The 27,087-nt window shown below is 54.7% G+C and overlaps 1 protein-coding gene across 3 annotated transcripts in view; it reads left to right on the plus strand.

The window, feature by feature from the left end:
* ARHGAP26 (Rho GTPase activating protein 26) overlaps positions 1–18,903 on the plus strand; it is a 101,790-nt gene extending 82,887 nt beyond the window's left edge. Inside the window, exons 21-23 of one of the 3 annotated variants that reach the window (XM_041489924.1) lie at positions 13,690–13,800; positions 15,997–16,088; positions 17,698–18,903. In XM_041489924.1, the coding sequence (XP_041345858.1) occupies positions 13,690–13,800; positions 15,997–16,088; positions 17,698–17,786 (292 nt within the window). In that variant the 3' untranslated portion in view covers positions 17,787–18,903. Of the gene's footprint in view, positions 1–10,090; positions 11,307–13,689; positions 15,634–15,996; positions 16,089–17,697 lie in introns of those variants that run through there. The other 2 variants (XM_041489923.1, XM_041489925.1) reach the window with 2 other exon arrangements.
* Positions 18,904–27,087: the final 8,184 nt, after the last annotated feature.

Consider the following 27,087-nt stretch of genomic DNA (forward strand, 5'->3'; position numbering starts at 1 on the left):
GGTTTCTGTGTGCCCTGTTGGGTGTCTTTATCCTGCCCCTGCAGAAAGCATCTTCCTTAGAAAACAGCCAAGCATGGAGCAGGGAGCACTGTGCCTCCAGCAGAGATGTGTCCTTCAGCTGGGGAAGGGGAAGGACAAGGGAATGGCTTCCTACTGATGGAGAGGGCTAGATGGGGTACTGGGGAGGAATTGCTCCCTGGGAGGGTGGGCAGCCCTGGCACAGGGTGCCTCATCCCTGAGGGTGTCCAGGGCCAGGCTGGACAGGGCTTGGGGTGACCTGGGGCATGGAAGCTGTCCCTGCCTGTGTCAGGGGAGCACTGGGTGCTTCCAGCCAAGGAGACAGAACCAATTTAACACCCCTCCCTGTTCATCCGTGCCTCCAGGCCTGCCAGTGTTCCCAGTGCTGGTGCCCATCCTCAGCCTCAGGCCCAGGGCACTGGGGGAGATGGGGCCATGGGCCAGGCTGAGCCCCCCACACTGCCAGCCCTGGCCCAGGCTGGTGCTGCCCCTCCCTCACCCTAGGGACTTGGCATTTAGAGAAATAATAACCTTGGGAAACTCAGATTTAGTCAGTACATGTCTATTTGCATTTAATTTCATTTTCTCACTGACCAAGTATGGCTATTTCTTGCCCTCTGTGGGTATGGAAAGAAATGAGGAGCAGATCTAAGGTCTAGTGGTCATGAAAAAATAACCCAGTTGCTCCAAGGAAGAGTGGTTATTCCCACATAAATAAATCTTCATTAGGCATCCCAGTTAAAATTGAACATTTCTCTTTCCATGCCTGAAAATGAGAGAAATTTCAGCTATAACTTTCTCTGTCAGGGACTTCTCCAAGTGGCTGGGAGGGAGTTGTGGGGCAGGGGGACAGGGGACAACACACCAGAGCCGTGGGACTGGGGTGATGCTGCACCTTCCTCCCATTGCTCTGCTCCTGAAGGCCCTCACCATCCCAAGTCCAAGGGCAGCATCCCAGAGTCATGGAAGCACTGCTTTGCCTTGGAATGACCTTCAAGCTCCTTCATCCCACGGGCAGGGACACCTTCCACTGTCCCAGTTTGCTCCAAGCCCTGCCCAGCCTGCCCTTGGACACTTCCAGGGATAGGGCAATGGATCAAACAGGAGAGGGTAGGATTTCTTTGGGAAAATGGTCTCTTAAGAATGCAGGTACCTTTGGCAGTTATCAGCTGGGACACAGGAAGGCAAAGCACGTGAGGTGAAGCACACAGACCTTTAGGTGCTGCTGGTGCCTGTCCTGGGGAGCTGGGCAGAGCTGCAGGAGAGCCCAGGCTGTGCCTGCCCGTCTGTCCTCAGCACAGGGGCTGTGGGGAGCCAGAAATGAGTCCTTAACCTGCCTGACCTGCAGTTCCTGTCCCTGTGCTCCCAGGCCCTTGTTCTGCTGAGCTTTCATGGCTCTCTGCTCCGTGGCTCCTGTTGTTTATATTCCTGAAGAATAATGGCAATTAGAGGTGCAGAGGCGCAGGAGCAGGTCCCACCCTCATCCTGCCTTCCCGGCAGCCACTTTGGGAATGTCCCTCTGAAATGGCATCTCTGGGACTTCTGTTTAAGAAATTTACTCATAAATCAGCTGCTCCTGTCCCTGAGGAGCCTGGATTCTCACCCGTTCTCCTCCCACCCTGATATTCAGCCCCACTTTAATTTGGAAAAAGGCCAGGAAAATGCACTGGTGTTTTGTTTTGCTGTGTGTCACTATAAAAACAGTGACTTGTGCTCAGAGGGGTCCAAATCAGGAGGAATTTCCCCATGGAAAGGGTGCTCAGGCACTGGAACTGCCCAGGGAGGTTTGGATCCCCATCCCCGGAGTGTCCCAGGAAGGGCTGGAGATGGCACTCGGGGCTCTGGGGACAGGGTGGGGATGGGGCACAGCTGGGACTTGGTGCTCTTGCAGGTCATTTCCAGCCTAAATGACTCTGGGATTCTGTGTGTTGCTCCTGGGTGGGAGAGCTGGTGCCAGGGGGGTCCTGGGGGTGGTGTGGCAGGGATGGAGCTGCCAGCCTGCTCCAGAGGCTCCCGGCTTGCTCTGGACCCCGAGGGCCCTGAGTGCTTCTCGCTGCAGCAAAGACATTTCTATTTCTCATGAATTCCATTTTCTGGTTCTGTGTTGGGGTGAAATTGCCAAGCAAACGCTGTGCTGGCACCGGGGCTGTGCCATGGCTGGGAGCTGCCTGGGGTGGGGAGCGTGGAGCTGCGAGGAAATAGGAACTTGATTAATGGCGAGGCTTTGGGCAAAACAAAGCTGTTTCTTCTTCCTTCCACTGCATTGTGGCCGCCTGGCCGGGAGCCACCGTGGCCCTGGAGCAAGCCAAGAGCTGGGAGAGGCGTGTTGGGGCCAGCAGAGCAGGGCTGGGGCTCCCTGGGGACCCTCTGCTGCCGTGTCCCCTGCTGCCCTTGCTCGGGGGGCTGGCCCCCGAGCACCCCGTGTGTGCTGGGCACCCCTGGGTGACTGCAGGGAACAGGGAATAGCTCTGCAGGGAGCCCAGCTGGAAACTGGGGCTGGGGGAAAGTGTTTCCCTCCATCTGCTCCCTGCAGCCACTCAGAGCTCAGCCCAGACCCCAAAACTCTGCTCTTCTGCCTAATCTGGGTTTGGATGGCCAAGGCCAGCCCCGAGGGGCGGATCGTCGGGCTGCCAGACAATAAATGGCATTTTTGGGGGATTAGGTCAAATCTTGTAATCAGAGCAGCTCCAGAGCAGCCTTATCCACATGGCTCTTTAAGAGGAGCAGAGTGGTTCCCAGCTGTGGTCCCAGGCTGGGACAGGGGGTTTTACACCCAGTGTCTGTGGTTCCAGCACAGTGGGATGGCTGGAGCTGGTGCAAGAGGTGCCCTGGGTGGCCCCAACCCTGATCCCCAAGCCAGGCTTTTGCTGGCTGAAGTGTTGCCTTCCAGGCAGGGTCAGGGTACTGAATTATTTCACCTCCCCTCCCCTCAATACCTCCTCGTGTGGCTGCTCAGGGTTTGCATCTTCTGTGCCTCAGGCTGGGTTGGTTTGTGCTCAGGAGCAGCAGAGATTGCTGCCAGGCTAGAACAGAACCCGCCTATCTCCCAGTCCTCTGACTTGAGAAAAGCTCCTAAAACTCCCAGTCTGCTGCTTGGCTGATTCCAGATGACATAACTTTCAAACTATCTTGTGACTTATTTATTTTTTTTTTGGTGCAGACTGTTGTGAGGGTGTCTCTGTGTTTGTTTCTTTTAGAGCAGTTTTAGCTTGGGAGTCCTAGATCATGCCTGTGGTGAGAAAGCTCCATAAACCAGAGTGATTCAGGGCTCTGGCAAATGTCCTTAAACCTGGCTCATGGAAAACACAAGCAGCAAACTCAGTAGACTCCACAGATAAATATACTTGAGGCTTGGTTGCTGATGGCCATATAATCTTTAAATTTATATCTACCTCTCTATATATACATGTATATGTACAGATTCCATGCAGAAGGATGAACTTTATGATCTTGGAGGTCTTTTCCAACCTTGATGATTCCATGAATTCCTTCCCTTGTGGTGCTTCAGTAACCCAGGGTTTCTTTTCTGAGCATCTGTATCCTTCCAGGAGGTGTTTCAGGCTGTGTGGGAAGGAGCGATGCAGGAGCAGGGCTCGCTTTGGGGAGGGCAGAGGGAGGGGGTGGATTCCCTTTGAGGTGGGATGTTTCAGGCTGTTTGGGTAAGAGGAGCCCCCAGCAGTGGGGTCCTGCCTCCCCACATGTCTGTGTGCTGGCAGGGGAAAGGTGGGCTGTGTTTTCCTGCTGTGTGGGCTTTCCACAGACCCTGGAGTTTGGCACAACAGCTCTGCAGGGCTTTAGCTCCTTCACTTCTCAGTCAGCTCTCGGTCTAGAAACTTTCCACAAATTGAACTTGAAAGTGAAGCCAAATATTCTCATGAAAGGAGCCTGCAGCCCTGTGGCAGCCCGTGTGAGCCAGCGGCCGTGTATCAGAGCATTTCCCCCCGGCTCACAGAGCTGATTTGTCAGGCTGAGCCCTCTGCTGAGGCAGCAGGAACGAGCTGGGCTGGCTCTCAATCCTCTGCCTGGCCTCCTCTGGGCTGCTCTGGGCTCTGGTGGCACAGGGGGGTGCGAGGGGCTGCAGATGGACAGGCAGGTGGACAGACAGATGGACAGATGAAGGGCCTCCTCAGAGGCTCTGTGCTTCTGCAGCTCCTGCAGCCTGACTCCCACCATCCCCAGCTTTTCCCAGTGCTGCCCCTCAGGAGACTCCTCAGATGTTTCTGCCTTTGAAGAGCGCTGTTCTATTTGGGTGATGCTCTGGCAACATCTAAGGGTGCTTCTCACAAGATGAGTTAATTTAGATTTCCTTGCAAGAGTTCTAAAAATGCACCTTAAACTTCAGGAGCACATGATGCTTAAGAGGCAGCTTTCTGGAAAGCCTTGGGAAAAAAAGAGATCTTGCACTTGCTTTCCTAATTCCTGTAATTAGTGTGAAGATGGCTGCATAGCAGCATCCTCTTCAAAGAAACTGCCTCAGACAAATATTGGCTAATGGAAATTTTACTTTCAAATGGAGCAGGATTTGAAATCCATCCCAGTCACTGTGGGGGGATGGATGCAGGAACCAAAGCCTTCCTGGGGCAGTCACAGGCACTCTGTGTGCTGAGCTGCTGTGTGGAGCTCAGGATCATCATCCTGCTGGCCAGGCCTCTCTTTTTTCTCTTCCTCCTCCCCTGCCTGCCTTCCCCCCTTTCATTTTGGGGTGCCAGCGTGCTCAGCCCCCACGTGCAGCTCGCTCCCAGCCCCATTGCTCAGTCAGTGTCCGAGTTTCCTTTGGGCAGGATCTCAAGTGTGAGCCCAGCCAAGCCTTCCATTGAGCCTGCTGAAAGCAGAATGATGGTACATTAGGTCTTCCTGCCACTATAAATGCCACCTCAGGTGAAATATAGTAGAGAAACGGCCAAGTGCATTCTTTGCTTCCTCTTTTTGCAGGGAGATCAAACTCAGGACCAGGGAGGTGGCCCAGACTGTCCCTTGTGAAGGTCTTTTGACAGCTCTGGCAGTGTTTCTGAGGCAGTGCTGGGCTCCAGCCCCACCACACGGTGCTGGGAGTGCTGAAAGCATCCCCCGTGGCCCAGCAGCTCCAGCTGCCAGCCCTGGAAGGAGCTGGGGTGGCACAGGGGTCGTGAGCAGGGTTCAGGTGGGGACCTCCCCTCCCACACCATCCCACTGCCCAGCAAAAGGCTGACAGTTCCCCCAGGGGAGCGAGCAGAGCGGGGCTGCTGCTCACAAAGACATCGTGTCTCCTCTGAAAGGAGATCCGTGTGCCTAATTAATCTCCTAAATTAGCTGGAGCCGTGAGGCCTCTCTTTCCCCTCACCTGGGGGTAACCCAATCCCCCGGCTGCTGTGCAGACTCTGGTGACAGGGCAGTGCTAAGCTGGGACATTGTCAGCAGCCCCAGAGCTGTCACCAGTGCCCTGCCTGTCCCCAGGTGCTGGCACCGTGCCTGGGAGTGAGGATCCTCAGGGAAGGAGTCCTGGCTGGGCACTGGGAAGGGAACTGCTGGGACAAAGAAGCACAAATCCATCTTTTGGTGTTGGTGCACCAGCACTTGGAAAAACCTGAGTGCCAGCAGCTGTGGAAGGAGAATTGGAGAAGGACTTTGGACAAAGCTCTGGAGTGACAGTGGGAATGGCTCCCACTGCCAGAGGGCAGGGATGAATGGGATATTGGGAAGAAATCCTTCCCTGGGAGGGTGTGAGACCCTGGCACAGGGTGCCCAGAGCAGCTGTGGCTGCCCCTGGATCCCTGGCAGTGCCAAGGCCAGGCTGGATGAGGCTGGAGCAGCCTGGGACAGGGGAAGGTTGATCTTTAAGGTCCCTTCCACCCCTGCTTGAGCAGGAGGTTGGGTTGGAAGTGCTGGGTGGACAGCACAGCAGTGGGTGCAGCACAGGGAGGTTTGGGAAAGCACACGGAAAAAGAAGTGGAAAAATACTCAACCAGAAAAAAGTCAATTGAATCTTTGCTGTATTTGATTACTGGGAAGGGTTCTCCAAGGCTACATGTCCAGCTTGATGGCAGAGAGAGAAATTGAGGCTGGGCCAGTGAACTGGGAGGGTTGTGGTGCTCCCAGCTCCCAGCTGTGTGACTGCAGGAGGAGAGTTTTGCTGGTTAGAGCTGCTGAGGCAAAAATGTTATTACCAAGTGCGGTGGTTTTAAGTGAAAAAAAAGATGGAAAAAGGAAGAACAGAACTAACACGGCGTTTCTTTTGATAAATATGATGGAGATGGATTGTTTCAGTGTTGTGGTCTGCGGGGTTTGCAGTGAAATGCTCTGATCTGCTCTCGCAACTGGTGTTTGCAGAATGCTGCAGAGCAAGGCAGCACCAGGCCAAATGGACAAAACAAAATCAGAGAAAACAAGAAAATGCAGACAATTGTTACGCAGTGCCTTTACTCATCCATTATTCTTAAATCACCTTCTCAGGCCCAAGCAATCCCCATTGTTTTTCCCACTGCGTGTGCTCTCCGTGGGCAGTGTTGGCTCCTCGTGCAGGGAGGAGATTTACACACTAAAAAATGAGAGTTTGAGCCCGTGGTGCTAATGAGGCTCAGAGGAACTGTCTTTGTTTTCTGTTAGGATCTGAGCCTGGAAGTGGCCTCCTGTCAAGTTATGCTGGGAATATTCCTTAGCCAGGAATGAGTTTTTTACGGTGGGGAATAACTGTTCTGGTCGTTTCCAGAAACAGCTTAAAGAGTGAAAGGAGCCTCTCTGCCTTTGGAGAGCTGACAGTGCCAGCTCCTGGGGGAGCTGCTGCTGCCATCCTGATGTCTGTGCCCTCCTTGGGAGGTGCAGAGCACTGTTTTCCCCCCTGGGAGCGTGTGGGGCAGAGCAGGGCATCCCCCCTCGCCTGCCTGGGGCCATCGGCGCGTCCCTCCTGGCTCCTGCAGCTCTGCCAGCCAGAGGAGGGCTCAGCCTGGGCAAATAAGGAGCAGGTGCCCTCAGTTTGCACCCAAAGGCAGGCTGCCAGGGTGCTGGGGCAGCACGGGGTGGGTGCTGCAGGGCTGGACCACCAGAGCCTTGGGCAGGGCTCAGGGCTGTCACCCGGGGCAGGTGACAGTGGCTGGCAGCAAGGACAGCGTCCTTCTGTGTCCCTGAGCTTCCTGCAGCTCTGAGTTGCCAAAAGGAGGTCACCCTCAGGCACACAGCTCGGGTTGAGCTGCTCCTGGCTGGCAGGGGCAGCTCAGCAGTGCTGTGGGGCTGCCGGGGGCACAGGATGTGTTTAGCTCAAATATTTGATCCTCCCAAACCCCCCCAGCTGAGCTGGGAGCTGTGATCCCACGGGGACTTTAATTTCCTTCATTTTCCAAGGATCCCATATGGTTGTTGGGGTGGCAGATGGGAGAGTTTTCTTTTCAGGGGGATGTAAGATTGCAGTGCCTTGAATGCCAGAGAGGAGTGAGATTTCTGGAGGGCTGTTGAGTTCTGCTTAATTGCAAACAGAATTTGTTGGTGACTAATGCACCCAGCCTTGCAGCATTATCTCATGTTAGAAGCTGTGGCACGATGGAGAAGCCATGACTAAGATACTGGCTCCTGATTTACCAACACTTCCCTCCTAAACTGCTGCTGTGGCTCCCTGCTGCCACATTACAACTTTTCTATTAATAATTAAGAGCTTTAACACAGTTTGAAAGCGCTCGGTTCAACATAAAACCTTCCAGCCTGATTTTGAGTCTGCTGAGAGCCTTTTGGGCAGAGAGGAAGAGGGAGGGGGTATTGATGGAGCAGAAAATGCAGCTGCTGAGCAAAAGGTGGAGTGAGATATTGGGAAGAAATCCTTCCCTGGCAGGGTGGGCAGGCCCTGGCACAGGGTGCCCAGAGCAGCTGGGGCTGCCCCTGGATCCCTGGCAGTGCCCAAGGTTGGACAGGGCTGGGAGCAGCCTGGGACAGTGGCAGGTTGGGGTGGCACTGGATGGGTTTAAGGTCCCTTCCAGCCCCAGGCCATTGTGTGGCTCCAGGTGCTGTCCAGGCTGGGAGCTGTGGCTGCCTCCATTCCCTGCCTGCCCCATCTCCCCTGCCTGTCCCAGAGCTGGGACTGTGTGAGAGCACTCACTGCTGGGTCTGAAGCTTGCTGGTGGTACTGGTAATTCTCTGGTTCAAACAAGCTGTTACTGAAGTGCTGTTCCCTGTTAAGATGTCACGATGTCCCGTCACCTGGAGCTCACCTGGCACGAGGACACCTGTGCTGGCACCAGGCTGCTCCTGCAGCTTCCTTCCTGCAGCGCTTGCTCTGCTGAGAACTCTTCCACTGCTGACTCTCTGCTTGCTCCCTCGCTGTCTCCAGCTCTAGCAGCAGGCTCTGAGCTCCGTGCCAGAATTCTGTACCTGTCACCTCCTCCCTCTGCACCACGGAGCACCATCCGTCTGCGCCTGGAAATGGGAATGTGGGACAGCAGCTCCAGCTCTCCTCCCCACAGCCACAGCCCATCCTGGGCTCTCTCTAACTCCAGTGGAAAAGCTTTTGGATGGCTTATGAAATGACTAAAGCAGGGAAATATTCCCACACATGGGAAATCAGCCAAGCAGCAAAGTGACAAGACAAACCCATGTGCTGGGTGTCATCAGGATTACAGAGGGACACGTCCGTGTTGTTGGAAAGAAGATCCTGAAATCTGTGCTGATGGAGATGGGGAACTGGTAAATGGAGATGTGGGGAAGGTCTGTCCTGAAGAATTTGAGATGTTTTGGACCAGTTTGGTCAAGTGATGCTGACCACAGGCCATTCCAGCTGCTTATTTCTTTAAATTTCTTTAATTTTTTTCCACCCAAACAAGCATGCAGCAACATTACTCCTGAGAGACTAACACTGCAGAGAGTTTAACATCATTTTTCTTGCATTAAAGTACCAAGCAGGAAGAGCCCTGTGAGCTGGTGGTCAGGTCTGGGGTGGTGCTGCCAGTGCCCAGGAGCTGCTTCCTAGAGCCTGTCCATCACTGCAAGCTTTGCTAGGACCTGCTGCACTGCTCAAGCTCCATGAGCTTCCCAAACCCAGGCTGCCTCCCATTTCATTTAGGCAACAGAGCCATGGCTGCTGGTGAGCTGCAGTCTTGTCCTTGTTTCAGCAGAGCTGAAGTGCTCTGGCATTACATAAAGCTGTAATTTTCTTTTTTCTTGTTACCTTTGAGGAGAACCTTATGTTCTGCAGCTTTGTTCTATGGGAATAGATCAGGGAGCAAAGGGCTGGGTGGTCCTTGATGTATTTTTCTGCAGTCAGGTACTGATCATGTCAGAACGGGAATATTGTTGTTTATTCTTGAGGTGATTTCATGAAAGGGCTGGAATGCATCCGTGGGCTCTGCCCGTCCGTAGCTCTGAGGTGTTCTGTGGCAGAAATAGCCCCGAGTCCCACAAAAATAAACAAGTCGTAAACATGTTTGAAGTGGAACCGATGTCCTCTCGGCCAGGAGATCAAAGCAGCAGGAGTTGTGTGGAGCCCTGCTGCGAGGGGCTCTGAGAGCTGCACATGCCCGGGGGTCTGAGCCGCTGAGGAGCGCCCAGGCAGCCAGGTGGAGGAGCAGGAATGAAAGAGGCAGGTTAGGAGAAGGGAGCACAAAAAAAATTTTTTTTTTATCTCCAGCAACTCCAGCAGAGTCTTGAAACAAGAGTTGCTGCTTTTTTTTTTCACGTGTTTGGGCAGCAAACTAAACATCTGCATGGGAAAGGCAGCGTGTACGGCCAGCTCGGGAAGCAGGGAGGAGGATTTAGCTCCTCAGTTTATTTCCAAGTACTGTGTTGGCTGGAAGAGTGGGATTGCCAGAGGGACACATGGAGTGGAAGGTGCAGGTGCCCCTGCAGGTGCTGTGGCTCAGTGCCCGTGCCCAGCAGTGCTCCCTCCCTGTGGGATCACAGCCACTGCCTCCGAGGCGCAGTCGGACCAGCAGGAAGGGCAAGAGCCTCAGGATGCCTTGGGCTACGGACTTGTGGAGTTCCCCCAGCTGCTTCTGCTGGGGAAAGGTCCATTCTCACCTTGGAAGACTCTAATTTGAGCCACTTCTTTGTTTCCTGCTTCTGATGGTTTTGGTTCTTAGCACTTTTCTCTGTTTTGTTTCCACTGTGCACCCAACAGGAAGAGCCCCTCGCAAAGCCCTCCTGAGTAAGAAGAAGGAAAAAAAGTCCAGCTGACATTTGCTGCCTGCAGGCAGCTGCCAGAACTTCCCCGCAGCCTCTCACCATCTCTGCTCTATTTGTGAGAAACAAAGGAAATTGGATCCTACAAGAAAACTGTTCTCAAAACACCAGAGACCTCGGGATAGCCCGTTCCCTCATGTGCACTGACATCTCCAGCGAGGCAGGACTTGGGTCTGGCAGTCACATAAGCTCAGGAAGGTGAAACTCAAGCAGCACTTGGAAATAAATACCTGTATTTCATGGGAGGGAGGAGAGCCCTTCATACCCATCATACCCCAGGGTCTGTCGGTGCTGGGGAGCAGCTCAGGTGAGTCCTGAGCTGTCCATGGGCTCTTCTTGAGGAAGTGTTCTGGAAGGACTTGCAGAGCAGCTCAGTCACCGTAGGACCGTGTTCATCTCCTCTGTGAGCACCTGAGGGGCACGGGGTGCTCTGCACACCCCAGTGCACACGCTGCAATCAGTGACCCGCTCTCTCCGTGCGTTCGCTGGGCACAGAGTGTGACACCAAGGATCCAAAGGCACCAAAACCCTGCTCCAAATTAGGGGTGACTTCTTAGGCAGAGGCTGGCCCGAGTGTTGGTTCTTTCAGGCTTTTTTCCCTGGTAACTCTGAGATCCTGCTGGTGGCATTCCCCGCTGTCAGGAGCGGAGCGGGCGCGCGGTTCTGGAGCAATGACAGCGCCTTGAGGAGAAATGAGAGCTGCATTCTTCTGCCATGACTTCATCTCAGAAAATGCAGTAGCAATTTCCAGTCCTGGAGCCCTGTGTCACTGGATTTTCCTTCCTTTGTGCACTGGAGAGGACCAGGGCTGGTGGCAGACATGGTGGCCATCCCATGCTGGCACACCAGTACCATGTCCCAGTGCCCATACCATGCTGGCACACCAGTGCCATGTCCCAGTGCCCATCCCATGCTGGCACACCAGTGCCATGTCCCAGTGCCCATCCCAGGCTGGCACACCAGTGCCATGTCCCAGTGCCCATCCCATGCTGGCACACCAGTGCCATGTCCCAGTGCCCATCCCAGGCTGGCACAGCAGTGCCATGTCCCAGTGCCCATCCCAGGCTGGCACACCAATGCCATGTCCCAGTGCCCATCCCATGCTGGCACACCAGTGCCATGTCCCAGTGCCCATCCCAGGCTGGCACAGCAGTGCCATGTCACAGTGCCCATCCCATGCTGGCACACCAGTGCCATGTCCCAGTGCCATGTCGCAGTGCCCATCCCACACTGGCACAGCAGTGCCATGTCCCAGTGCCCATCCCAGGCTGGCACACCAGTGCCATGTCCCAGTGCCCATCCCACACTGGCACACCAGTGCCATGTCCCAGTGCCCATCCCAGGCTGGCACACCAGTGCCATGGCCTAGTGCCCTTCCCCAGTGCCCACCCCACACTGGCACATCAGTGCCATGTCCCAGTGCCCATCCCAGGCTGGCACACCAATGCCATGTCCCAGTGCCCATCCCATGCTGGCACACCAGTGCCATGTCCCAGTGCCCATCCCAGGCTGGCACACCAGTGCCATGTCCCAGTGCCCATCCCAGGCTGGCACACCAGTGCCATGTCCCAGTGCCATGTCGCAGTGCCCATCCCACACTGGCACAGCAGTGCCATGTCCCAGTGCCCATCCCAGGCTGGCACACCAGTGCCATGTCCCAGTGCCATGTCGCAGTGCCCATCCCACACTGGCACAGCAGTGCCATGTCCCAGTGCCCATCCCAGGCTGGCACACCAGTGCCATGTCCCAGTGCCATGTCCCAGTGCCCATCCCACACTGGCACACCAGTGCCATGTCCCAGTGCCCATCCCATGCTGGCACAGCAGTGCCATGTCCCAGTGCCCATCCCAGGCTGGCACACCAGTGCCATGTCCCAGTGCCCATCCCACACTGGCACACCAGTGCCATGTCCCAGTGCCCATCCCAGGCTGGCACACCAGTGCCATGGCCTCTTTTACCTCGAGCCTGCAGCCGAGTGCTGGGAGGGCTGGTGGGTGTTGGTGGCCACTCTCAGCAGGACAGGCTCAGCCACATTTTGGTCACCAGGTCAGTGCCCCTCCAAGTCCCACCTTGGCCAGGCTCCTCTTGGAGAAGGGAATTGCTAGGCCATCTCTTTGAAAGAACTGGTGCTTAAAGGGTTAATTTTGGCAGTTTGGGATGACTTGGTGACCTTGGTAGCACCTCCTGTTTGGGGTGGGAATAGAAGGAGTATCTGGTAAGTACCAATGGTTGTCAGGTTTGGTAAAGACCAAGGAAAACTCATTTTTCAAAAGGTGGACAGTTTTGGTGATAGAAATGCTAAAGGATTGTTTTTACATAGTGATGATTATTAGCAGAACATTCTGAGGATCTTGAATGCCTGCCTGACAGCATTCCCTGTTTTCCAGCCTCTGGTGAAGTCATGCTGCACTCACTGCTGTATCCATTTCTCTGTGTGTGTAATCTTCTGACACAATAAAGGTGTTGCCTGTAATTTCAGAGGGAATTAATCAGTGTCTGTTGAATCCAGTGACACAGCTTCTGCAAGGAGTCCAGCCAAGAGTTTGGCCCTAAGCAGAGATGGTCCAATTTCCAAGGGGAAAGCATCCATGTCATAAATATCCCCCCGTGGTGGCAGCCAGAGGACACTGGGAAGGTTAAACCTTGTTCTGAGCTCCTGCAGGGCTGAGGGCTGGTGTTCTGGAGCCACCATTCCCTGAATCCCTTCCCTCTACCCCAGGAGGCCCCAGCTGAGGGAGAGGGACATCCTGGGGGTTGTGCCCTGTCCCCACCTCATCACAGACCTGTGTGATCAGTGGTACTGATCTTTTACAAAACGATGCTTTTACAAAACTTCTTGTTTTTACAGAGGCATTTGCAGTGTGGAGAGAGATTTCTGGTGTTTTGTCAGGGATGGAGTTTCTAATGTGAATTGGATAGGGAATACCAATGAGTGCTAAGCAGAGAAGCAGTAAATTAATCAAACTGGTATTTTGGTACAATAATTGCTTTTTGGTGAACTTGAGAATGACCTGAATCAAAGAGTCTGGAAGGACCCAAAAACTTCTCTGCAATTACCAGGTCAGTAACTCGATTCAGCTCCAGTTGTCAGCTGTGGCTTCAGGAATCAGCACGAGGGGGGAAAAGGGAAGTAAAACATGGAAAACAAAATCAATGACATTTTTATACACTGAGTGTATGAGCACCACAAGTGACAGACAGAGGGGGTGGAGGCTGCTCGCAGGCACCATTAAGATGCAGAATTCCAGCAGCTCTTTCTGGGAGCTCTGGGGAAGCACAGGCAGGTAAGTGGCACAGGGTGCCAGCTCGGGGCAATGCAGTGGGGTTTAACTGGAAGATCCAGCTCTTGTTGTCCAGACAAACGCAGACCCAGCCTTGAAACACTTCCCAAGGTCTTGGCACTCCATTCTGTAGCTGTGTCTCACGCTCGGGATATTCCCAAGGCGCTCGCTGTCGTCGGCTGCCGTCTGTGTGTCTCTGGGTTGCTGTTTGTTGCTGTGCTTGCACGTTGATAAGGTCTCTGGTTATGTCTTGCAGCCCTCAGAATCCAAGCCCAACGTCACCCCTGTCACCGTCCTGGCCCATGTTCTCTGCGCCATCAAGTCCTATGCCCACCTCCTCTACGTCCAGCGACTCATCCCCCATCAGGTCTGTTGCACAATTCGCTTGGCTTTCTGTTGCTTTTGCTATTTCTGTTGAATTTCCCCAGTTTCCCCCCCACTTCACTTCCCTTTCCCTCGGCATCCTGCTTGAACCCTCCCAACGCAGCTGCCTGCACTCAGCAAGAGGGGAGCTTCCAAAGCCCCCTGCCCCGGGAGAGCCCCTTGGGACACCTGCAGCCCCAGGTGAGGGGAGCAGGAGCTGTGCTCGGTGTCACTGCTGGGCTCAGCTCAGCTCAGTGCTGCGCTGGCTTTGCTCTGCAACAGGTAAGAAGAGTACTGCAAGGAGTAAAGGGCCTCTGGAAAGCTCTGCCAGCCCTGGTTTTCTGGCCACGGCCTCGTCTGGGATCCCAGGAGGGTGACGGGCACGGGGTAGCACGGGCTGCTCCCAGGCTAAAGGTCCTTGGGCATTGCTGGGGCAAACCCTTCCTGGAAGCTGCAGATGAACCAGGACAGGATTCCCAGCAAGTCTGGGAGCAGTGGGTGAGGCTGAGCTGTGTGCCAGCCCCGTGGGGTCCCTCTGTGCCCTGGGGTGCCTGGCACAGAGCAGGCACTGCCCGGGGTCCCGTGCCCTTGGCACCAGCGATGCCATCGTGCCCCGAGTGCACCGTGGGCCTGGAAATTCCTTCTGTTTTCCACCTGATGGTCTCAAGCACTCCACATGAGCGGTGCCTCCCGGCAGTGAAGGACCCTCTGGAGTGGGAGGATTGTTTGCCCATCCTGGTTTTTAAGTGTTTGGGAGCTGCTGGTGTCAGGGAGCTGGAATTTGGAGAAGAGAGATCTCATTTTGGGGCTCTCTTTGCAGCAAAGCCAAAGCCATTCCCAGCTCCTGAGCCTGGGGTCTGGTGTGAAGGGGAGCTACTCTTGCCATGAAGCCTTGCTGCTTCCCTGGGCTCACCCAAGGAACTCAGGGGAACTTCAAATCCTCAGAAAGATAAAAATTGGTAAAACCACTGATCTGAGAACGGTGACACCTTGTTCCCCACCCCAGCAGCTTCCAGGGGCACTCATCACTTCCCTTGGCCATGTCACAGCTGAGCAGCAGTGCTGGGTGTGTCTGGCTGCTCGAATGGCCAGGGTCTGGCTGGGCTGGCACTGTCACTGTCACTGTCACTGCAGCCTGGCAGTGTCCCAGCTTTCCACCAGCCCTGCTCCAGCCCAAAGCTGGGGAGGATGGCTGGGGATTCCAGGTGCAGGGGCAGCTCTGTGTGCCTGTGCTGTGCCTGAAGATCCTGAGGTCCCTCATTTTCTGCTCTCTGCCAGCAGTTTGCTCCATTCCTGCCTCTCCCTGCTCCAATTCCCTCCCCTGCAGCGTGGGCACGCTGACACTTCCAGCAAAATCTAATGGCTTTTAAATCTTTTTTACCTTCTGGTACAGGCTCTAAAGAAGTGCAGCAAATTCTTCACGGACCTGCTTGTCTTTCTGTTTAGAAATAACCTTCCCCAAGTGCTGATTCTTCCTTGTGAAATTCTCCTTGTGGTTGCAGCTGCACTTGGATGGGTTTGGCAGAGGGGCCAGGGCAGAGGGTCACTGCCAGCACCTGCTGCCACCTTTGCTCTGTGCCAGCCTCTGGTCAGTGGTGGCACTCCAGATACAGAACATTCCAGCCTAGAGGAGATGAGGGGACCCCTGGCTTGGGCTGGTGCTGTTTGGGCACCAGTGTGGGCTCCAGTCCAGCTGGGCTCCAACTGGGATTTGCACTGGGGTGAAACGTGGCTCATCCCTGAGAGCCTTCAGCCTCTGCTGGTCTCCCTCCCTCGGGGCAGGGGAGCTGAGGTGCCAGCAGAGCAGCAGCCCAGCAGAGTGGCACTGTGAGGGCTGTGATGGCTGTCCCTGTGCCCACGGTGCCCGTGTCCCCTGCCCACGGTGTGTGTGTCCCTGTGCCCGTGGTGTGTGTGTCCCTGTGCCCACAGTGTGTGTGTCCCTGTGCCCGCGGTGTGTGTGTCCCTGTGCCCATGGTGTGTGTGTGTCCCTGTGCCCACGCTGTGTGCGTCCCTGTGCTCACAGTGCCCTGTGCCCACGCTGTGTGTGTCCCTGTGCCCACAGTGCCCTGTGCCCACGCTATGTGTGTCCCCATGCCCACGGTGCCCTGTGCCCACGCTGTGTGTGTCCTTGTGCCCACGGTGCCCATGCCCACGCTGGTGTGTGTCCCCGTGCCCACGGTGCCCGTGCCCTCTCTTGCAGCTCCCCTCTGCGCAAGGCCCGCGCTCTCTACGCCTGCAAAGCCGAGCACGACTCCGAGCTCTCCTTCACGGCCGGCACCGTGTTCGACAACGGTGAGTGCTGCTCCCCAGCCAGGGCCCGCGTGCTGCAGCCTGTCCCTGTCCCTGTCCCTGTCCCTGTCCCTGTCCCCTCCTGTGAGCCCAGGGCAGGCCCTGCTGAGGTGCCTGCCCAGCACTGGCCGTTCCCGGAGCTGTTCTGTGCAGGATCTGATCCCGGACAGCAGCACCAGCAATGCTCCGGGGAGCTGCTGCAGTGGTTTGTGCAGGAGGTGGGAAAGCCACGTGTGCTTTTTCCCTGTGGATCTGAGAGCTGCAGCAGGTGGGCTTTGCTGGCTCAGACCACGCTAACGAGCACGGGTTTGGTGTTTCCTGCCCCAGGAGTTTGTGCCCCACGGAGCTGAGCAGCTCTGGCTTAGTCATAATCCCAGTGTAAGGAAAAGACTTTTTACTACTTTCCAAGTCATTCTTGGCTTTTAAATGTTAAGCATTGTCATTTGGGAAGCTGCTACCACATGCACTGTTTTTGCCCTGGGATATAGAGGCGAATACAGCAGAAAGGGGAGGAGAATGAATACATGTGAATTAAAGACAATCCTTCTCCGAAGCAGCTCCATAGTCATCTTATAAATAAACATGGTCTCCCCTCTGAGGGCCCGTGGGAATCAGAGCAGCCAGGAGGGGAACAAGTTTGAATTAAATACATTATGTTTGCTGATAAAAATCAATGGATTATTCAAGGGAAAAAGTACACAGCGTGTTCCAGTCACTCGGCAGCACAGCCGGGGTTCACGTTGGCTGGGGGATGTGAGGCAGGACCAGCCTGGCTTGGGGAGCCTTGCTGTGATCGAGGGCCTTTACAAACCCCAGCGAAGCAAAGGGGTCTTGGCAATACTTGGAGCCAGGTTTGAGTTTCTGTGAGGCTGCACGTGGCTGATCCAGCTGGGGTTTGGGGCTGCTGCTGCCCGCTGGGAGCAGCACCCACGTGGGCACAGTGGCACCTTGAGTTCCACTGACCAGACACGAGTGAGGGGCTGAGGCCAGACCTGCAGAGCCACAGGAGCCCTGGGAGCTGCAGGAGCTCTGGAGCTTCCCGCCATCCTTGTGGGAGGGGGGATGTTCCTCTGCCTGCAGGCGTAACCCTGGCCTGCCTCCTGCAAAATCAGCAAATTTTTTGGGAGCTGATTGAATAAAGAAAGGCTTTTGAGGACTGATCAGGTTTCTGGTTGCACACAGTCAGGTTGCAGGGTTTGCTTTCCCGCTGGGATTGTTCCCTAATGCAATTTCCCTCCCAGCCTGGGCCCAGGCCAAGGCGGGATGTGCAGTGTTTCCCTGTGATGGAGCTAACCATGCTCTCTCCAACTCCAAGAAATCTTAGCTCAAATCCAGAGGAAGTTTTGAGCCCCTGTTTGTATCCCAAATGCTTCACTTCCCTCAGCCCAGCAGCCCCAGGGAGTATTTGGAGCCTGCAGCTCAGTTGGGGAAGGAAAGGCCAAGGAGTGCCACGGGGAGCAGGCAGGGACAGAGCCTGAGCCCCTTGTGTGTCCACAGAATCATGGAATGGTTTGGCTCAGAAGGGACCTTGAAGATCACCTTTAACTCTGTTAGTTTCCTTTCTTAAAAATGAGCCCAGGTTAAGGTGTGACCTGCCCTTCTGTCTCTGCAGTTCACCCATCCCAGGAGCCCGGCTGGCTGGAGGGGACCCTCAACGGCAAGACAGGACTGATCCCCGAGAACTACGTGGAGTTCCTATGACTGGGGGGTGCACAGAGCCACTGCTGAGCATTCCATGGTATCCATGGCCAGTCCTGCAGGCCCCTGTGCCCTCTGCCACCGTGTGACCGGGCTGGGGACACCCCTGTGCCCGCTGCTGGACGTTTGTGCCTCTCCTCCTGCTGGGCTGCGGGGGATGCTCCTGGGGACACGAGAGACTCCCCCAGCCCCGAGGTGGGGGTGCTTCCAGCCCACATCCCAGCGATGGAAAACCAGCCAAGGGACAGCCAAGTGCTCCGAGGGGCCGAGCTGAAGGCTGGGAGTGCCCGGGGGGTTCCCTGCAGGGGGACATTCCCGGCTGGCACGGAGCCCAGGCCAGCAGGGTCCCACCCAGGAGAGTGCTGTGCTCCCTGCGCTCCCCTGCCCCAGCGCAGCTCTCGGTGCTGCCAGGGAGCACCCCGAGGCCTGGGGCAGGGCAAGGGCTGGGGGCTGAGCCCCGTGGTGGCCCTGGCCGCTGTCCCCTCCCCGTGGCACCGCAGCGCCGGCTCTTGCGGGCGAGAGCGAGCCCCGGCTGGGCTCTGCAGGGCCCGGGGCTCAGCGGGCACCTGCTCCGTGGAGAGAGGATGCTTTGGACCAGACCTCGCAGACTCTTCTTTTTTATTTCCAGGATTTGGGTTTTGCGGGCAGCCCCCGCTGTGTGGAGGTGAGCAGCCCGTGCTGCCCTCCTGCTGCAGCCCCCGGCAAACCCCAGTGCTGTTGTTTGGCTGTGTGGTACCTGCCCTTCCCAAATCCCACTGTACAGACACAGACACATCCGTGCTCCCACCAGCGCCCAGGCCCTGCTGGAGCTGCCTCTGCCTCTCTCCAGCCTTGTTCCCCAGGCCTCCCCTTGCTTGCAGCCTCGTCCGTGCCACGTCTGTGCAGTGCTGGTTGTGCCAGGTGAATTATTTCCATCCTCGAGGGCCGTTCGCTGTCGGTGTGGCCAGGACGGGGCTGTGGAGAGCCAGGGAGGAGCGCTCGGGCTGCCCAGCCCTGCTCCTGCCTCCATGGACACGCCACAGGGCTGGGCAGGGCAGGCAGAGCCCTCGTGCTTCCAGCCTGTTCTGAAGACAACCCTGTTTGGCTGCAGAGCCGGGATTTTGAGAGCTGGAATCATATTTTATAAAAAGAAAGTCTCAGCCCCCAGGCCGTGGCGCTGGGGATGGATGTCGTGGCTTTTTGTAACAGTTTTAAAGACTCTGAGTGACTGAATTGCTCTATGTGTCACTTTTTATTTTTGAAAGGATTAATGTATAAATAGAGTATCTTAAAATATTATGAGGAAAAGATCTATATTTGATATTTTTAGAAGAGCTGTAAGGAGAGAAGCAAAGGACATGTGAAGCTGGTCACCAAGAGGCTCCAAAGCCCCCGACCCCCAGCCTGGAGCTGCTGCTTCCTTCCCTCCCTGGTGTCATTTAGAGAGAAGGGAGCTGAAATTTCAGCCCTCTTCACGTTTTTGTCCTCAGTAATTAAACTTCCTGGGCTTTTGTCTTGGGGAAAAAAAAGAGGAAAAAGGCAATAACTTTTCTTCCTTCTTTCCAGGGTGGGTGGCACAGCTCATTCCCATGGGATCACCCCCTCTCCACAGCACTCTGACCCCTTGGGGAGCACTGGCCCCCTCACAGGCTGGTGTGGTTTGGGCAGGGGTGAGGTCCCCACACTGCTCTGAGCTGTTGGGTGCAGAGGGCCAGGGTTTGTAGGGATAAAATCCGGAGTTCCCCCAGCACGCTGCTGGTTCATCTCCATCCATGGATTTTATAGCCAACTTTTGTGCTATTTCTTGGCTTTCCTGAGGCCAGGATGAGGCCAGGCTTTATCCAGCCCTGGCATCAGAAGGGGCTGGGCTGCATCCAGCCTTGGCTTAGGCTGAGGCCAGGCTTTATCCAGCCCCAGCATCGCTCTGGGGCCGTGTGAGAGCCCCTCCTGGGGCTGGGACAGGGCTGGGGAGGGCTGATGGAAAGGATTTAAAAAACCCTTAATACTTCCTCTGTCAGCGCCGTTTGTGTTTGTGACTGTCCTGTGCTCCCTCCTGCCTTCCTGGGGTGCTGGGGAGGAATGGGAACTGCAAACCTGCCAAGAGCCCCCGTTATTTGGGCATTATTTGGGGACAGGGTGTTTGGGGACCTGCTTAGCAATGCTGTGTGGGCAGCAGCACCAGGCTGCTCCCGCCCTGTCCCCACAAAACCTTTCCATGCAGGGTCCCCCTTCGGCTCCTCGGATGCTCCAGTTACTCTGAGACCAGAGTAAATTCCTTCTCAGAGGCACTTGGGAGCTCTTGGATGTGCTACCTAGAGAGTTTCTGGGAACAAAAGTCCCACACACATGTATTTACGAGATGTCTCCTGGAGGAAAGGAAATCAAACCGAGGCAGAAGTTATTGCTCTTACAGGAGAGCCAGTGGAATATTTTTTTTTTAATTAAAATTTTCCAAAAAGAAAAACTTGTCTGGAACGCTTACTAAATGTTCCCATTTTGGGCCAGCTTTAATACTGTAGTAAACACTGGTTTATTCCAAGAGAAATTAAAGGTAGGAAATATTTTTTTAAACCAGCCTGACATAGCATTTGATGGTTAATATTAAACTCATCAGTAAAAATGAAAAGAAAGCTGGGTGGTGACACTGCCAGTGGGCAGAGCCTCTCCCGAGGCCCCTGGTCAATCAAAAAAAAGAGATGGTGCAGTGATGGCTGTGGGAGCTGACCCCAGAAGGGTCTCGTGGTGCAGCCCTGCCCTGTTTCACGTCAGTGGCTGATGTTCCACAGACCCAAGCTGTGAGTTTGGGTTGGGTTTGGTGGCAGTTGGATTAACTGGGAAGGGCTGGGTTTGGTGTTGGGATGGGTTTGGTGTTGGGCTGGGTTTGGCATTGAGCTGGGTTTGGCATTGAGCTGGGTTTGGCATTGGGCTGGGCTGGGTTTGGTGTTGGGTTGGGCTGGGTTTGGTGTTGGGCTGGGTTTGTTGTTGGTTGGGCTGGTTTTGGTGTTGGGCTGGGTTTGGTGTTGGGTTGGGCTAGGTTTGGTGTTGGGCTGGGTTTGGTGTTGGGATGGGTTTGGTGTTGGGCTGGGTTTGGCATTGGGCTGGGCTGCATTTGGTGTTTGGATATGGCTGGATTTGGATTTGGATTTGGATTTGGATTTGCGTTTGGGTTTGGATTTGGGTTTGGGCTGGGAGTGGGTTGGGTTGTTGGATTAGTTGGGTTGGGTTGGGTGTTGGGTTGGGTTTGGTTTGCAGTTGGACTGGGGTTGGCTGGGATGCTGCAGGCCATCTCCTGCCCTGTCCCTGGCTCATGGCACCAGTGGAGCACAGGGAGGGACCTGGGGCAGCTGAAGGGGAAATCACCTGCACAGAGCCAGAGCCCCAGGCTGGAGATGTGTTAGTGAGTGTGTGGTGGTTTAATACTCCTAACGAACCAGAAACCTCAAAGCAGTTATAGTTTGCACATTTGCTAATTCAGATTTTTAGCTTTTGGGAAATAACGATTAAAAGCAAAGGTTTTTAGAGAAATAGCTGTTTAAAGCTCTGTTCTCTGGGTGAGGAGCTGATTGTTTGCAGGTAATTTAGCACGAGGCTGACAGCTCACAAGGTAGCACCTACCTATTACTTATTGTAAATCCTCCCTTCTGCTAATGAAGCTTATTCTGCTTCTAAACCTCAGACAAAAGGGTCTAGAAAATCACACCTGGGCTCTAAACTCACTGACGCACGCAGGAAGGGAAAAAGTCTGCAGGAGCCGGGTGCCCCGGAGACCAGCCTGGCCTGGATTAGGTGGGGATGGCAGAGCAGGGTCTGCAGCTGGGACGGGGGCAGTTGGAGCAATCCCATCTCCACAGAGGCATTTCTGTGTCCCTGCTGTGTCCCCACCATCCCTCTGGGAGCCCCCCATCAGCTGCTCCCCCAGGCCTGCCCTGCCCCAGCAATCAGATAATTAAATATCTGCAGGTTGCTCAGAGCTTTTGCTCACAGCCAGCTGTGGGTGAAGAGCAGAGCAGGAGGGACAGGGGATGGGAGAGCTCCGGGGATGAGCCCCAGATGGGCTGAACGTGGCTGGCAGTGAAGGCACCACGGGGGTGGGCATCTCCCTGGCTGGAAAGGGCTGGAAAGGGCTGGAAAGGGCTTAAATCCCATCCAGTGCCACCCTGCCATGGCAGGGACACCTCCCACTGTCCCAGGTGCTCCCAGCCCTGTCCAGCCTGGCCTTGGGCACTGCCAGGGATCCAGGGGCAGCCACAGCTGCTCTGGGCACCCTGTGCCAGGGCTGCCCACCCTCCTAGGGAAGGATTCCTGCCCAATCCCCCATCCATCCCTGCCCCCTGGCAGGGGGAGCCGTTCCCTGTGTCCCATCCCTCCATGCCTTGTCCAAAGCCCCTCTCCGGGGTCACACAGAGGTAAGAGCTCATTCCCAGCCGATGGCACCGTGTCCCTGCTGTCCTGGCAGCCAGCAAGGAGCTTTTCCCAGGGCTGCCCCAGCCCCTGAGCAAACAATCTCGTTCTGCCCTGGGCACCTCGGCCAGCGCAGCCGCCGGTGGCACTGCAGTGACACCTCGGTGACACCTCGGTGACACCGGGCTGGGACACTGCCACCTCTGCTGGCCCATGGATGGGGACACGGGTGGGACAGCCCTGCCTGCCCCGTGCCCAGCTGCGCTCCCTTTCCCACTCCAGAGACCCTGGAGATGCTTTGTTCCTTTTTAAAGCTCATTAATTTTGCTGCAGCCATCATCGTTAATATTTCTGAGCCTGGGAGAGGCACGTGCTGCTTTTCCCTCTGTTTTACTGCTGGTTATTTTTTGCCACGTTTGGGTTTGGCTGGGATATTTTTTTTTTTCAGCCACTGTTGTTGTTGCTTTTGCCCCGTTTTTGCTGAGTTTTGCTGCCCTGTGTGGTACCCGGAGCGCTGCAGCCCAGCCCGAGCAGAACCAATGACATCCCCATCACGCTGCTGTTTATTATTTATTTCCCCAGCAACGGGGATATATTTAGCCCGACAGCTTTGAGCTGTTTCAGCCCCATTATGCTCAGCAAAGCCAGCAGTGAGCAGTGGCCGAGGGGCACAGGAGCCCCCCGGGACCCCAGCAGGGACCCCCGACCTGTCGTGGCCCCGGGCAGGGGCTGCAGGAGGGGAGGGTGTGAGAGCCACGTCCCGTGGCTCCCTGGGACTCGCCAAGGGCTGGGCTGGCCTGGGTGGATTTTTGACAATTATTTTTAGCAGTTGCTGTGTTTGGGGCTGGCAGGCCAGCGCCGTGTTTGTTTGGGGGAGGAACACGTGCGGCTCGGTGCAGCCAGCTGGAGGAACTCTGCCTGCGAGCCAGAAAGGGTAAAAAGGAAAAGGGTAGGAGAGAAATGAGGAATTAAAAATGCTGGCTTTTAATTCTGGATTTATTCTTGCAGGAGCCCAGATGGGCGCGTGCTGGGGCCAGGCCAGGAGCCCAGGGTGACAGGGTGGCAGGAGCAGCCCCCTGCCCCTGTCACTGCCTGTCCCCCCGTTTGCTCCTCAGGGATGCAGCTCCTGGAGATCATTTCCCCTCCATGCTCTGCTCCTTGGGGACACCAGGTCCCCTTCCCCAGCAGGAAGTGTCACCCCTTCTCCGGCATCAGGAGCACAATTAGTGCCCACATCTGGCGCTGCCTCCGCAGTTTTGCCCCAGCCTTTTAATGTGGTTTGATCTCAAATCAACAGATCCCGTAATTAGAAGTATTCCACTTAGCTGTTATTTTTTTAACCTAAGGTTCCCTGTTGTGACCTCAGAGAATATCCTTCATTATGCTCTGGAGCTGTGCCAGGCCTGTGATGGGTTGGATAAGGCTATTTACTGCCACCCCCCTCCTCCAGGTTGGATTTTATCAGCTGACCCATGGGCTGAGGCACTGGACATCAGTGCACTCCCTTCTGATGGTGCTGCTCCTCCAGCCAGACTTTGACAAGTCCAATATTTACACCTTTTTTATTTTGAAATGTCCATGTACTATATATTTATATTTATTTTTATATATTTTATATATATATTTATAAATTTATTTATTTATATATATTTATATAATGTATTTTCAGGATCACTAATAATTGAAGTTATCAGTAACCCTGCTAAGGAAATGCACCAAACTTGCTGGACCCTGGCAGGAGCTTGGCAAGAGCACTGAGAGCATCTGGGAGCCCCTTTGGGATAAGCAGTAATCTACAGCCAAGGAGTCTTTTCTTCTGTAAAAGCCCAGGATCTGTGCCCGACACGGAACAGCTCCGTGTGCCCAGAGCTCGCTGCAGAGGGCACAAACCAGGGACAAACCAGACCCCTGGGGACCATCCCGGGCACAAACACGGACTCGAAAGCTCCAATCCCAAATGTCAGAGCTGTAAAAATGGCATTTAATGGCATCTTTCCCTAACCAGTCTGAAATGCCATCATTTGGCTGGGGTGATGTGAACACAGCAGAAATCATGAATTGCAATCCCATGCTGGGCTTCATCCGAATTCCCTGGAAGCTGAGGATGGAGCCCAAGACAGCAAAGAGCAGCAGGTGAGGGAGGGCAGCCCGTGTCCCAGCCCAGCCCCAGGGCCATGGAGCAGGGCAGGGTGCAGAGGGAAGGGGCACAAACCCCACAGGGAATCGGATCCTGGCCACAGACGCTTCTGGTATCGGTGCTTTTGTAAATGGAACGGGACAAAGGGGATTTTGGGTGGAATGTGACCACACTGAGGACTTGCTGCACTCACCACGAGGCTGGAGCCCGTGAGGCTCTGAGCAGCTCTTTATCTGAGAGGCTGATGGCTCTCCTTGAAGCATCTTTCCATAACTGCAGCCTGAATAAACGTGGTTATCGTAAATCCCATCCCTGCCTTGCCTCTGACCCCCTCCGCAGCCATCCAGCTTGGGAATTACCGAAGGGAAATTTATGTAAGCTTTGTTTTAATTGCAAACAATTCAAAGAAATCGTTCCCTGCTGGGAACTCGGCCTTTTCTGCTGCAGTTAAATGAGATTTTATTACAGCAGGCTCGCCCTGTGGCTCGGGGGGAAGGCCGAGCTGTGCTGGGGGAAAACCGCGGCGGTTTGAGGGGCTGGAAACGTCAAAAACTCCAGCAAGGCAGGGAAGGAGCTCCACGGCAGCATCTTCTGCTCCAGGCTGGGACCTGGACCCGAGAGCAGCATCCTCACGGCCACAGAGGCTCCTCTCAGCCCTGCTGATCTGCCAAGTCCTTTTCCCTCTTTCCTGGGCTCGGTTCTGTCCCTGCGCAGGAGCCAGGGCAGCCCTCCCTGCCCAGGGCTCTGTCCCAGCCCACGCCCGTGAGCCCCGAGGCTCCTCAGCGCGTTTTATTTCCCTCCATCACTAATGGCAGCTGGCACCTGCCTTGGGAGGGAGCTTTTATCACGTTCTGATGAGTATCAGACCCTTGGCAACCACGGCAGTGGCAAAATACGCTTAACATCATAGAATTAGAGAGGGATTGAGGTTGGAAGGGACCATAAACTCACAGAGTCCCTCCCCTGCCATGTCAGACCCAACCCTCTCCAAGACCACAACAAAAACTCCACAAAAGCATTTTGGAGCCATTTAATGAAAAAAGCAGAATTTTATTATATGGTTTCTGTCCATTATTCGGCATTGCTGTAAATGGCTCACATTTACTGCAACTTCTGTACAGATGTGTGGCTTTGTATTACCAGAACAGCAAATTTAAATGAAAAAATAAATGTTCAACAATTCCACACAAGCTTTTACAGTCCAACATTTCACTGAGTAGGTGAAAACTACAGACTTGTTACTACAGAATTATTCAGCATGAATAAAAAACTACAACTTTTATTTTTAAACAGGAGTCACTGGTTTAATTTCTTTTTAATGCTGTTTAAAATTGCTGTGATAAAAATAATGATTTTTTTTTTTTAATAATGCCATACACTGGTATGATATAGGATTTGTCCCCAGTATATATCTTTTTGTTTAATATACAAAATAGAGTAATGACCCATCGCTGCCTCTGCTGTGGGCAGGGGGTTGGAGGTGGGGTGTTCCCAACACTCCCAGCCTTCCCTCGGACACGAGGCCTCTCGACCTCCATGGAAAATTTGGTTCCTATGAGACATCGATGGCTCAGCAAGCCCTGGCTGCACGCTGGGATGGGGCAGAGCGTGCCTGGTCTGTGACCAGCCTGGACTGGGTGGGAAGGGACCCCAGAGCTCATCTGTTCCCCACCTTCCAGCAGACCAGGCTGCTCCCTGCCCCGTCCCAGCAGCCTCGAACGCTTGCAGGGATATAAGAATACAATCTCTATAAAACCTCACTCTAAGTCACGTCCCTGAAGTCCTCCCTCTCTGGAGTTTGGCCATGGGTGCTCCCCACGGCCCGCGTTCATCCAGGCACTTCCTCCTTCCCGACCTTTTCCCGTGGAAACGGCGAGGTCGCCTTTCGGCATCGATTGGCACCGGTCCCCAGCCCCCCGCCCCCCGCGCCCCCGTGTCCCCCTAAGGCCATTGCGAGTCCTGAGCTGCCCCCGCCCGCCGGCGGACCCGTGCACTTTGTGATAAGGCACTCAAGGGCCAAGGCCGAGTTCTCCCTGCTTTATCCAGAGTGCAGGGACTCCCCACTGCCACACGGACCACGGATAACAGGACACGGACTGCTCGCTGCTGGCTACAGCGCTACGGAGTCTCACTGCTGAGTTTGAACTGAACAGCACATACAGGACGATTCTTCCTCGAACATCACAGTTTCCTCTGTTTTTCCTTAAATCCAGAGACTAGAAATGAAGATACAGGCAAACAGACACAAGGGGCAGAGAGCCTCTCCTCTTATGTGACCGGTTCTCTCACGGGGGAATCAAAGAACCCCAGGATTTGGGTTGGAAGGGATCTTAAAGCTCATCCAGTTCCAACCCCGACTCCACCAGCCGCTGGAGTTCACTGCAGTTGCTTTTGCTGGCAAAAATGACAATTTGGGGTCCCTGCACCCCGACCCGCACACGCTGTCCCCAGGCTCTGGGGATGCAAGTTTATAAAACATTCTGCAAAGACAGAGCAGGTTTCCCCTACCCCAGGACCCCCCAACCCCACCAGAACAAACTCCTATCTGTATCGCAAACGGGCGCGGAGGATTCCCAACGACTTGGGCTGGAAGTTGTAATTAAAATCCTGACCTTTACCTATTACAAAATGTACATATTCCTTACAGATCAAAGAAGAGAGTGATTATTTTCTTTTATTAAAGATGCTATTTTACTCCAAAGTACTGAATATAGGATCTTTTTTTAATAGGCATAACATTCAAAAAGAGCTTTAAGAAAGGATGAGAATTGAGTTTCCTATTTCAGC

This window comes from Pyrgilauda ruficollis, unplaced genomic scaffold (genome assembly GCF_017590135.1).
Source record: "Pyrgilauda ruficollis isolate IOZ18807 unplaced genomic scaffold, ASM1759013v1 scaffold97, whole genome shotgun sequence".
Lineage (NCBI taxonomy): Eukaryota > Metazoa > Chordata > Aves > Passeriformes > Passeridae > Pyrgilauda > Pyrgilauda ruficollis.